This window comes from Terrapene carolina, unplaced genomic scaffold, assembly GCF_002925995.2.
Source record: "Terrapene carolina triunguis isolate 2854851 unplaced genomic scaffold, T_m_triunguis-2.0 Scaffold33891, whole genome shotgun sequence".
Taxonomy (NCBI): domain Eukaryota; kingdom Metazoa; phylum Chordata; order Testudines; family Emydidae; genus Terrapene; species Terrapene triunguis.
This window is the reverse complement of record NW_020698242.1, coordinates 9664772-9676859: the sequence shown is the minus strand read 5'-3', so window position 1 is coordinate 9676859 and position 12088 is coordinate 9664772. Positions and strand designations below refer to the sequence as shown.

The 12088-nt window shown below is 47.3% G+C and overlaps 1 protein-coding gene across 1 annotated transcript; it reads left to right on the top strand.

The window, feature by feature from the left end:
• The first annotated feature begins 1185 nt into the window (after positions 1–1185).
• Positions 1186–3234, top strand: LOC113409586 (forkhead box protein C2-like). Its single transcript, XM_026663689.2, has one exon. It carries the CDS (start codon positions 1726–1728, stop codon positions 3130–3132), a length of 1407 nt encoding a protein of 468 aa, XP_026519474.1. The 5' UTR covers positions 1186–1725; the 3' UTR covers positions 3133–3234.
• Positions 3235–12088: the final 8854 nt, after the last annotated feature.

Sequence of the window (12088 nt, the reverse complement as noted above, 5' to 3'; positions counted from 1 at the left end):
ACATATTGTTAGATGATCTTTTAAAAAGTCACATGAAGTAAATTACAGACGGAGGGCCTTATTTCAAAAGGCAGCGGACACAGACTGGGTCTGTAGCTATTTTATTCCGTTTTAAATTAAATTCGCCTTTCAGACATTTGGATCCAAAGGGAGGTGGTTTGGGGTTTTTTTTTTTTTTTTTTTTTTTTTTATTTTACTTGGGGGCGGGAGGAGAGGTTGTTTCTTTCTTCATCTGTCTGCTTTTGAGATAAACGTTATCCACAATCAATGCAGTGCAGTTCACAGCAGCTTTGCAAATACAGGAATTTACACTCCGCTAGCATGCGTCCCTAATTAACCGAATCTGATTGCCTGTAATGAAATCATTAGGGAAAGCAGGAGGGGCGGGTTTCACAAACCCAAGAAAACTCATCTCGATATGGGTCTTTTTCTCCTGGGTCTTTTATTATTTTATTTTATTTGCTCAATTCTTTTGAAAGTGTTAGAGGAATCTGCAAATGTGCTACCCCCCAAAGACCCCAGTGTCGGCTATTTGCTCTGATATCAGCCTATGCTATGAAACGTGATGTGTGCCATCCCATAGCTTTCAGGGCTAATGCTTTTATAGGTAGCGAGGCTACAAGTACCGTGTGAGAAAGAACCCGAGAAAATGAGTAGCCCCTTCTGAATATCCACCCGAGGACTGGAGGGTGATTTGATTTAAAAATAAAATGTATTTTAAATGGGAAGCTCTGTGTTTGTACAGCATTCCAGGTTTCCTCCGTTAAAAACCCGGAGGAATAATACAGCACTCAGGAACACGTTTTCAGTTGATCGCTGATCATTGCGATCAGCTCGTCCTAAAACTGGCAGGGTTTACTGCTTAAAATCCGTTCCGTTCATTTATTACATTTCATGTCATTTAAAGTCCTACTGCGAGCAAACAAAAGTCACTAATGAGCCGCGTTGGATGCTCGTTACCTTCCAACGCCTTCAAAAAAAATACAACCCCTCTGCGTTTACCTTGGTCCTAGCACCGCTGTTCCGCCGCGGCCTCCCTCTCTCTGCCCATTGATTGGACAAAGCCATCCCCAAGTGCACTGCGATTGGCTCAAAGTCGAGGACAGAGGCGTGGCTAGCGAGGAGTAAAAACTCGCCTTCGGCAAGAAAAGTTTTGAAACTTTCCCAAACCCTATAAGGGGAGTTTGCATTTGCGGGGCTCGCCGGTGGCTCTGCGCACACACACTCACACACACACACACTCACACTGGACTCACACGCTCCTCCACAGCCCTAGCGTTTATTTTGATTCTGAGTTCACAAGAAGTTTTGGTGGTTTCCCTCCCAGAAGAATTTTTTGTTGTTGTTGTTGTTGCAAGAATTATATTTTTCCCCTCAAGACTTTTCTTTGCCTGCGAGAATTATTCCCCTGCTTCTGCCTCCCTTTTAGCAGCAGCTTTTGCCACCTCTGAAAAAAAAAACACCCAGAGAGATCACTAGATATCCGCACGGCAGGCTCCTCCTGGCGACTCTGAAGGATGCTGCTGATTTACTGCTGCTAAGGACGCTTTTGGATTTGGGCAGCTTGTGTTTGAGACTCTCTCTCCCCTTCCTCCCTCACCCTCCTCCTCTGCAGAGGAATCCCGTTGGGGTGAGCCCCTCTCCCCCAAAATCCCTACCCTCTTCGTGTCCCCTCCCCCGGACCCCGGTGATTCCGTCGCCTTGCGATTTGGGGGAGCCCCATCCATGATGCAGGCTCGCTACTCCGTCTCCGACCCCAACGCCTTGGGAGTGGTGCCCTACTTGAGCGAGCAGAACTACTACCGGACCGCGGGGACTTACAGCAACATGGCCAGCCCCATGAGCGTCTATTCGGGCCACCCTGACCAGTACGCCGCCGGCATGGGCCGCTCCTATGGGCCTTACCATCACCACCAGCCGGCGGCCCCCAAGGACCTGGTGAAGCCTCCCTACAGCTACATCGCTCTCATCACCATGGCCATCCAGAACGCCCCGGACAAGAAGATCACCCTGAATGGGATTTACCAGTTCATCATGGACCGGTTCCCCTTCTACAGGGAGAACAAGCAGGGCTGGCAGAACAGCATTCGCCACAACCTCTCCCTCAACGAGTGCTTCGTCAAGGTGCCGCGGGACGACAAGAAGCCCGGCAAGGGCAGCTACTGGACCCTGGACCCGGACTCCTACAACATGTTCGAGAACGGCAGCTTCCTGCGCCGCCGCCGGCGCTTCAAGAAGAAAGACGTGCCCAAGGAGAAGGAGGAGAGGCCGCCCAAGGAGCAGCCCAAGGCGCCGGGCGTCTCCAGCCCGGACATCGCCAAGGAGGCCTCCGAGAAGAAGGTGGTCATCAAGAGCGAGGCCTCCTCGCCAGACCTGCCGGTCATCACCAAGGTGGAGACGCTGAGCCCGGGCAGCGGCAGCCCCCGGAGCGTGGCCTCCACCCCGTCGGTGTCCACCGAGAGCTCCCTCCCGGAGCACCACCCGGCCGGCAACGGGCTGTCGGGCTTCAGCGTGGAGAACATCATGACCCTGCGGACTTCTCCCCCGGGGGAGCTGAGCCCCGGGAGCGCCGCCTCCGGCCGGACAGGGGCAGGGCTGGTGGCTTCGCTGCCGCTGGGCTACCCCCAGGCGCAGCCCTCGGTCTACAGCCAGGCGTGCGGCCAGAGCATGGACACGAGCGGGAGCTACCAATGCAGCATGCGGGCCATGAGCCTGTACACCGGGGACAGGTCGGGCCACATGTGCGTCCCCACCACGCTGGAAGAAGCCATCTCGGAGCATCCCAACGGCACCTCTTCGCCTCTGGCCACCATGAACCTGGCCTCCAGCCAGGAGAGCGCGCTGACCCCCAGCCACCCGCATCCCAGCGGCGGGCCCGGGCAGCCGGCAGCCTCCTGGTACCTCAACCACAGCAGCGAGCTCAACCACCTCTCCGGCCACACGTTCGGCTCCCAGCAGCAGACTTTTCCGACCGTCCGGGACATGTTCAACTCTCACCGGCTGGGGATTGAGAGCTCGACCCTCAACGAGCATCAGGTGAGCGGCAACACAAGCTGTCAGATCCCCTATAGATCCACGCCCTCCATATACCGCCACGCCACCCCCTATTCCTATGACTGCACTAAGTATTGATTAGCATTGACTCTCCTGGGTAGGCCAATTAAACAAACACTTAAGACTGCATAAGGAAATCCTTTTACAACCTGTAAGCGGACCTGGGAACCAAAGAGTTTATAGACCCTTGTTCCTCTTCCATCATCTTTAAATTCCAGACAAGTAAATTCTACTTGAAAAGGGATGTCTTTAAAATATATAGAGAGCTATCTAAACAAAGTGGCAAATTTATATGCTAAAGTATAGGAGGTCTCCGAAAATAAGTTATGGACCAATATCACAGCGATCATTATGCGATTAAAAAGAAAATTATATATTATATATATAAAAATATATGTCCGGGGTATTTTAAGTTCTCTTATTGTGCTATAAAATGTGTGGATTTCTAATCAGGCTAATTTTCAGAGCCGTTAATATAATATTTAAAGTTGAGTTCACTGGATTATTTTTTTTATGTTGCCCAACAATTCCTAACAGCCCAATTAATTACAAGTGAGTTCTTCTTCCTTTTTTGTGTGTGTACAATTATGCAAGAGAATTTCTTCCTCTTTAGAGCTGTTCTTTTTACAAGACGAGGAAATAATTTATTTTTGTTGGTGGATTTTTGGGAAAAAAGACAAAGTGTCTGATGCGTTTTTTTTAATTTACGACAGTGTGATGTTTTGTATAATAGTCTCCACCCTGACCATTCCTGAGAACTATTTGGTTTTATTCTACTTCACGCTTGTTTGTCTTATGTGGTCTTAATCGTTGTACTTACCTTAAAATAAATCCATGTTGTTTTCTTCTGCTCAAAGTCTGGCGCATGTATGTGTGTGTGTGTGTTTTTGCCATTTTTCCGATCCCATTTTTCAGGCAGAAAACGTGGAACACGTTGATGTTAAAACCAAGTAGATTTCCTGGAGACTAAAGGTTTATTACTCTTTTTTTATTATTATTATTTATTTAACAAAGGCTCAGTTCACATGACGAAATCGCATAGCTGAAATGAAAACACGTAGGCGTTCCTGGGTTAGTTTAAAGGGGCTTCCCAGGATCTGAAGATTTGCAGAACACTTTGCAAATCCAGGACAATTGGCCAGTTTGAAACTGGAGTGAGATTCTCCAATCCGCAAATGATGTGAGTGAAAGACTCCTCACCGGGATAGGTTCTGATTAATCACTCTTATTTTAATCTTTTTCTTGACAGTTTTATTTACCTACTGAGATGTAGGCCTTATGAGGCGCTTTGAATGTAGTCAGTTACCTCTCAGTTCAGCAGCAATATACTACAGGCAGTTGCCCCGATAGAACAACAGTGTATAGGAAAAATAAACTAATAACATCCTGTGAGGATAATAAGAAATATCATTTGATCTGGATCTCATTACGAAGTCCTAAGAACTATCCCAGCAAGTTCATATTAGGGTGGTTTTACAGCCCTGTCTGAACGCATTCTGTTTTTATTCGTTTCTTGTACAAAAGATCTATCTTCATCTGACTTCATCTTCTGCTTCCTATACCCAATTTGAGCTCTCATTATAAATGCCTGGGGCTGACAGCGGATATGTTAAAGCTGCCAACCATCTCTTCCTTCTGATCTCTTCTAAGCAACTTTAACATGCTTCAGAAATGCAGTGGCTCATTGTCGCTTAGTCAGAATAAAAAAAATACCATCACAGGATTGTCTAGCACGTTGGTAAAGAATAAAGCAGATAAACATGGCCTTGGGAGCCGTTTTCAAATGCAGCTTGTTTCTGTCAGGTTAACTTTAATTGGAATAACATAATTCCCCAACGAATGTAGGTGCTAGCTGCAAAGATTATCAGTAAATATGGATGTTAACATATGGAATCGCAGAATATAAATGCAGCACAATAAACATTGCTGAGGAGGCAAATCTCCAGATCGCCTCCCATAAAAAAACAAATCAAAAACACGAAACACCTATTAGGACGAAAAGGTGACTAGATGGACGGAGGAGATATACTGTAGGTCATGGGAGACCTGTTACCTGAATTGATTCTGATCTGGCACATACCATATGCTGCCGAATTCTGGCAGCGCGCGTTGAAACGCTTGGTTTCAATGAAACATGGCCCATAAGAATAATTTGTGCTGTCTTTCAGCAGCCTTCCTATAAAACCCGAGCTACTTTTGCCAAGTTCTCGAGGTTTTTTGTCTATTAATAAAAGAGCAAGGCGGGGAGAAAGGAGGAAAAATAGAGGAGCAAATACACTCTCCTTCCCCGCCTACCTCCCCAAATCCTCCCTCCTTCTTAAAATTAAGTAGGGGAGATTTGTCGCTTAATAGATTTCCCCCCCCAGCACAGTGAAGCAGCAGCCTTATAGCGTTGTTCTGTACCTTTATCAGCAGTGAGCTGAAAATCAGGTGCTTGAGGTTGGATTTTCAAGCTGCTGCTGTTTCTTTTTTGGATGGGGAGAGGGTGGGCTGTGTGTGAGAAGTGTGTGTGGGAGATAGCGAGACAGAGGAATATTCGTGGCCACTAACATTAAACTTGCCACTTCTCCTCCTTAACAGGTTCCTTGCTTGAGCCAGAGTTACCAGTGGCAGATTCTCTCTACAACATAGGGCCTCCGGGGCGGAGAATGGGGATGCAGGCACAGGTGATCTGCTGCTGTCCTTAAATTGTCCAGATAATTCGGCCTTGAGCCTTTTCCTTGCTTGTCTAACGGGCACTAGGCCCTGGCTGGGGGTTCAGCAGAGAGTGGGGGTTGAATAACCCAGTACCACTCCGGGGATTCTCAGACTGGCATAGTGTAGACGCATGAGGTGCCAACATGCGGTCCAAGCTCGCCGCACCATATTATCTTATTGCGATCGCATTTTAGTCATAGCTGCTGGGAAAAAGCAGTTCCCCGTGGCAGATACCGACCTCCTGAAGCTGCTGCCAGAGCCAGGTGCGTGTGCTTTTCCCCGAAAGGGCAGCCACTGGCTGCTGCCGCCAGTCCCTTCCCTCAACTGCGGCTCTCCGGAGAGTTGCTCTTTTGCTGGACAGTTCCAGAGGGACATTGGACACTGGACCGTGCAGAGGCTGCGTTCAGCCCTGTCTGCGGGCAGCAGCCTCTTGTTTGCGTTTCCAAGTTTTCATTTTCGCTGAGGCTCGAGCTGGTTTCCAGACCCAGTGTCGAGTCCTACCCGCCTGATCTCGGCGATACGATAAAACCAAACCAAGCCCCCAAAGGAGAATTAGTCATAATCATCAAAAAGGCATTTTAATGATTTTGATTCGATTTCCACTCAAAGTGAATGATCTCAGGTAGGTCAAATGCATCCTTGTCTCTGTCTCTTGAAGTTCCCCCTTCTCCGGGTGGCTGACTTCCTGCAAGACCCTGTCATATTAAACAATAAAATAAAAATCCCCAGGAAAAGAAAGCACTCAAATGTCTCTCTCACAGGGCTCCTTGCTCCTTGTCCCCAAGCTGCAATGATCTGGCCCTAAAAGATGGCAGGTTTCAGCAGCTAGCTAATTTCCTATTAGTTGGTGGCAGCATTTTGGGCCCAGAAATGTGTTTCCCGTATAAAGTTGGTGAGATTGGACCGTCGATCTCACACCCGATTGCATGCCTTGGGGCAGGGGTTTCACTCTGAGCTGTGCTCTCTTTTTAAACCTTATTTTATCGTGCATAATACGGGCACGCTCAATTTTGATTCCTTATTTGTTTTTGTTTTTTTTTTATTGAAAAAGGAAAACCCAACAGAATACTAACACCTAGCAAACACTTACAATCAAAGCATTTTTTCCATTTACCAGATTAAGACATTCCAAGTAGGTGTATTATTTTCCTTAGCAGCGGACAAGAGTAACTCTGAGCTATGCCGAAAAACACCAAGAGTTAAATCTATCCCTGGGCATCTTTTGGTGCTAAGCATGTAACATTTTAGGTTTAAATACTTATATTTCCCCTTATAACGCTCAGCTTTCATCCTTATCTCCCTTTGGAAACAGCTGTCGCGTTTTTACCTCTGCCTTTCCCTCTGCATTGTAGTCGAAAATCTTCAAAGAGAAAACAGACTCCAGCATCTCCTCGTAGATTTTTCCCCGGCAAGGAGAGTTCTCCATCACAGTCACGTTAGGGGAACCATTCGTGAACTGTTATTTAAATCTGTAGACAGACTTTTTTGAAAGAGAACAAGAACTTCCCGGGAAGTCGTTTTTCTCGTTTTTTTTTCCATGTGAAATCGTTCCCTGATCGTTTCTAAAAGCAATGGGCGTGTTCTCCCGATCTTGTCTGAATTTAATCATTAGTTTGTTCAGATTTGGTGAGGTGGTTGTTTTACTTTTTTTGAAAGGTCGCTTCTTGCAAAAAAAAAGGGGGGGGGGGTTAACCCGATCTGGATTATTGTCCCCCAGGTGGTTTAAACCAGCCAGGGGAATTAGAGCCGTGCTAAAAATAACACAGTTAAAATCTTTAAACTGGCCAGTCACATTGTCTGGACTCTTGCTTTGCAAGAGTAATCAAGGAACAGCAAATACCCCAGGTATCCCAACCTAGAGTCCTCACAGCAATCGTGCGGGACACAGTCATTTTTTCCAACAGGATTGACTCCCTGACTTTATTGGGGAGGAGGGGGGCTGGATCCAGCCCTACTGAAGTCAATGAGAGTTTTGTCATTGGTTTCGATGGAAGCGGAATCGGTGTGTGTTTGTTTGTGTGTTTGTGTTTAGAGCATTTAAAGTAGTCACGTCGATTGCAAACGTTGCTGCTGAGCTCAGAATTCTGCCAGCCAAAACACCCCATCCCTACTCATGTTATGGTGTGACGCCACCTTCACCTGTAAGCCTCATTGAGGGACGGCTTCAGCACCTGGCAGGATCGGGCCCTACAAAGTACTTGCTTACAGGTGAGGGACCAACATAAATCCCAGTGCACCATTAAGGAGCCGATCCTATTATAGCCTCTACTCAGGCACAACGCTCCAAATACTTCAATGGGGAGTTGTGCTCCAGTACAAACTAACCGGGCCAAGATCAGCTTCTCTCAGGGAAGTCGCTGTACTGTAGAGTTCACCTCGGCTGGACCCAGCCTTCTTTGGGGTTTATTTTGGCTAATGAGGTTGGTGGGTGGACACTTAGCACTATCAATACATTGTAATGCCAAAATTGCTTGGGACTGCAAATCTGCTGCCTAGTTAACTGATCCCTCCCCCACTTCTCAGGACCTTTAATTCATCAGAACGGCCACACTGGGTCAGTCCAATGGTCCAGCTAGCCCAGCATCCTGTCTTCCCAGAGTGGCCAGTGCCTGATACTTCAAAGGGAATGAACCGAACAAGGCAATTTATCGAGTGATCCATCCCCAGACTCTGTCACTCAGCGGTTTAGGGACACCCAGAGCATGGGGTTGACTCTCTGACCACCTTGGCTAATAGCCATTGATGGACCTGTCCTCCATGAACTTTTCTAGTTTTTTTTTTAACTCAGTTATGGTTTTGGCCTCACACCACCCCCTGTCAAAGAGTGCCACAGGTTGGCTATGAGCTGTGATCAGAAAAGTATGTGTTCAAAAACCAACAGCTCTTTATACCACCGTGTATTTCTGTTCCAGCTCTGCCAATCCAAAGCAACAAACGAGACTTCCCTTTGTGCTACAGGACTCAAATGCAGTCCAGTTAGGAACTCCCCAAAATATAACCTACCCAGACCAATTAAGATCACATTCTAGTTACCTGCCAGGTTTGCACAAATATATCAACACCCCATTTAGCATCGCCCCCCTTGTAGCATCTTGTTGCAAGCCTCATGAGTCTTTTATTTTTGTAGCTTTTTCCTTCTTGGGATAGATTCTAGAGAACTTGAAAGCCATGAGCAGGGCGTGGAAAAAGAGATGAAAAGGCGTTAGGTAGAAAGTGCCTCTGTGAGAGAGATTTGCAGCTGTAAAGCTGCCGCTAACATCCGTTTTGCATCATGCAAAGGGCAAACTGTTTTTAGTTCTAATTTGACACCGAGCACAAACTTGACTGCTGCTCCAGTGCGCTATGGACTCAGATGCAAAGCATTAGTTATAATGATGTCAAGGCCTAGAGAGCTGGGGAATAAGAACGTGGGGGCGATATAGGTTAAAGTGGGCAAACTGGGGTGCCTAAAGCTAAACACCTTTAAACATCAGATCGCTTTTATTGGGGTGCCCTAACTTTAGGCCCCCAAGTCTGAACATTTTGGCTATGGACCATTTTTAATAACTTGCAGGGGGGGTACTGTCTGGGGGAGACGCTCCAGATATCACACCCCAGTCTCTGCTCCCTTCTCCTGACCAGGAAAGCTGCTAATCTGCATACCCTCTATGCTGCCAAGTGTGTCTCTCTGCTATGACAGTCTCCCTCTGTCCTGCTGCCTTTAAGGGACACGAGTCCCGGTTTTAGGGAAGCGAAAGTACATCCAGGAGTCTCTAAAGAGCCCGGGCCATTTATAGATTCCTGTGCCCGGCCTGCAGAAAGCAAGTTCCCCACCTAGCACTCCCAGCCCCGGACTGTGGCAATCGGAGTCATTAGAGCGGCTCGGATTACAGACACACCGATGGCTGCTCATGTCAGGGGGTCAGGGCATCAGAAGAGGGTAACGCACCCAGGCAGCGAATGAGCTGTTAGGACACTCCGATTGGGGGGTTTCAAACCCAGACGCACGTCTCTGCTTTGCCTCCCGGGGGAATTTCTCGCAGCGATGTACAAAAACAGGAGGCCACAAACCTCTGTGCCATGTGAGCCTGTGTCTGTATCCCGGGCCCACAGCCATCTACGGGGACTATTTATTATTTTAATATTTCTTGCTTGGCTTTCTCAAGGAGACGCACTAGAGCCTGTGAGAATTTAAATAAAGCCTCCGGGGGGAAGGCGACGTTAAACGTTGATCTCCCGTTTAAAATCCCCACTGCGGATGTCGATAAGGTGTCAGATGAGTGAAAGCAGCTGGGCTCCAACACGGATCCACAGAGCCCCCTTTACAAGGAGGTTTTATGTGAAATAATGTTTAACGAAGAGATGCTTAGGAGAATTGATTTCTAAACTGAGCCAAGGGCCAGGGTTTTTCCGCACACGCTGGATGTGGACAATCAAACAGCCCCCGGGAGTGCAAGGGGCTTGCTAATATGGGTCGCCCCATGGAATGTGATAATTGATATCAAATAAAAGTGTTTGCAGTTTACTGACTCTCTGAAATGTGCCGTGTTAATAGGTTCGATTTATTTCCCTCTGGTTGAATGCTACGAAGTAATGCCTGAAATCAAAGGGTCACAATCCTATTAATAAGCAGACTCTGTGGAAGCGAGGTCCCAATCTAGAACAACAAATGAGAACATCAGAATTGAAATCCACTTAAAAAAATAATTTGCAAATCCAAAGCAAGACGATTTCTTACTCCAGCTGTTAATCTGAACCCCTGCTGGATTCATCTGAAAATGCAGAAATCAAATCAGGTTTCTTCACCGCTTCTGATCTCCTGCTGGGCACCTGGGGGATAACCCCAAGGGAATTCCCAGCTAGCCTTTTTAAAAGTAGTGTGATGTTTATGATGCAATAAGGGCCCGATCCTGCACTCAGACAAAAGTCCCATTCGAGTCAATAGTTTTACCTAGGCAAGGTGTACAGAATCGGGACCCTGTTTTCTAACGGCACACTTAATTTTCCCGATTACTTTTAGAAGTTGTCAGTGGAGGCCAAATCCTGCTTGCTCCACTCAAACGAGGGCTCGCATTAAAAGTTGATTGGCCCTCAGTATGGGCTCGATGCAAAGCCCAGGGAAGTCATTCGAGTTTGGATCAGACCCTACAGGAGACGTGGCTCGCGTTTCCTTCTGAGCACATTTTGCTCCCAGAAGAGGAGGCAGGCAAAGAGCCTCTAATCAGAACAGAAACTCGTGACTCAGATCTGCCTTTACACAGCTTCCTAAAAATGCCCCGGCTCGTACGTTAGTCAGTTTCCATGGGTCATCTCTTGCCATCGGTTTGTAGCAGATCCCCCCACCACTGACTGCTTTAAAAACTGGGGACACACCAGGGCCCTAAGCATCTGTCCTTTTCACCCACAAAGAGAATAGTGAGCGGATGGTTAATATTTCACAACATTAGATGCCACGCTTAGTGGTGGTCTGTTCATCGGCCTCATTAAAAAGCTGACACCTCTTTCTGAATCCGACTCAGCCAGTACCTTTGATTCAAATCGTTACATCAGTCAATAAAAAAAAAAACCCCAACCTGAACGTTTATACAAAAAAGAGCATCACAAATGCCTAATGTAATCACCGGCCAGCTGTGTGCACTTGTAAAGTTGTTATAATCCCCCTCCTTGGTATAAACAGGAAAGTACATAATATAAAGCAACAGGCCTGCATTCACAAATACTAAACCTCCCCCTCATGCCTGCCAAGTTCGCCTTTTATGGAGCGCGGTTGCTCCTTGCAATCCCACTGTGACCCCCCAAATAATAATCAAACTCCCCTTCGATTTTGGTTCCTCGAAAAAGAGGGATTGTTTAAGTCGCGCCCCCCTGCATGCACACTGCACTAGCCTCAGGCCTGAGGTCCGAAGACAGAATTCCCTCCTGCTGGATTTCACTAGCAATGGGGGGGACTCTCCTCACCCTTGAAGCTAGAGAGACTATATTAGCATCACTCGGTACAAGCAGACACTACCAGCGCATACACCTGGTTGGATCGCTTCCCTAGTCTTTTGCGTCAACTGTCTTCAGACGCGCTTTACAATGTCCTGTCTACTGGACCGTTCATGCAAACCTCGTTGCTTGGATGTCTGTGCTGTGTCTCAGGAGCAATCACTGCAGGTGTGAAGGCAAAAAGCCAGATCCACAACGGGTGTAAATCAGTGGAGCTACGTTGATTTACACCAGTTGAGGAGTCATCCCTGTTCTCCACTTGGAGAGAGAGAGACAGAGCCCTAGGTTCTTCCTTGCAGCCCCATTCCATTGCCTGTTTTCCTCGGTATTGATCCTTTCAAAACAACAAATTCTCCTTTACCCAGGAGTT

Bases quoted from the DNA above. Each gene is read 5' to 3' on its own strand.
- LOC113409586 (XM_026663689.2), top strand. From the start codon at position 1,726: ATGATGCAGGCTCGCTACTCCGTCTCCGACCCCAACGCCTTGGGAGTG.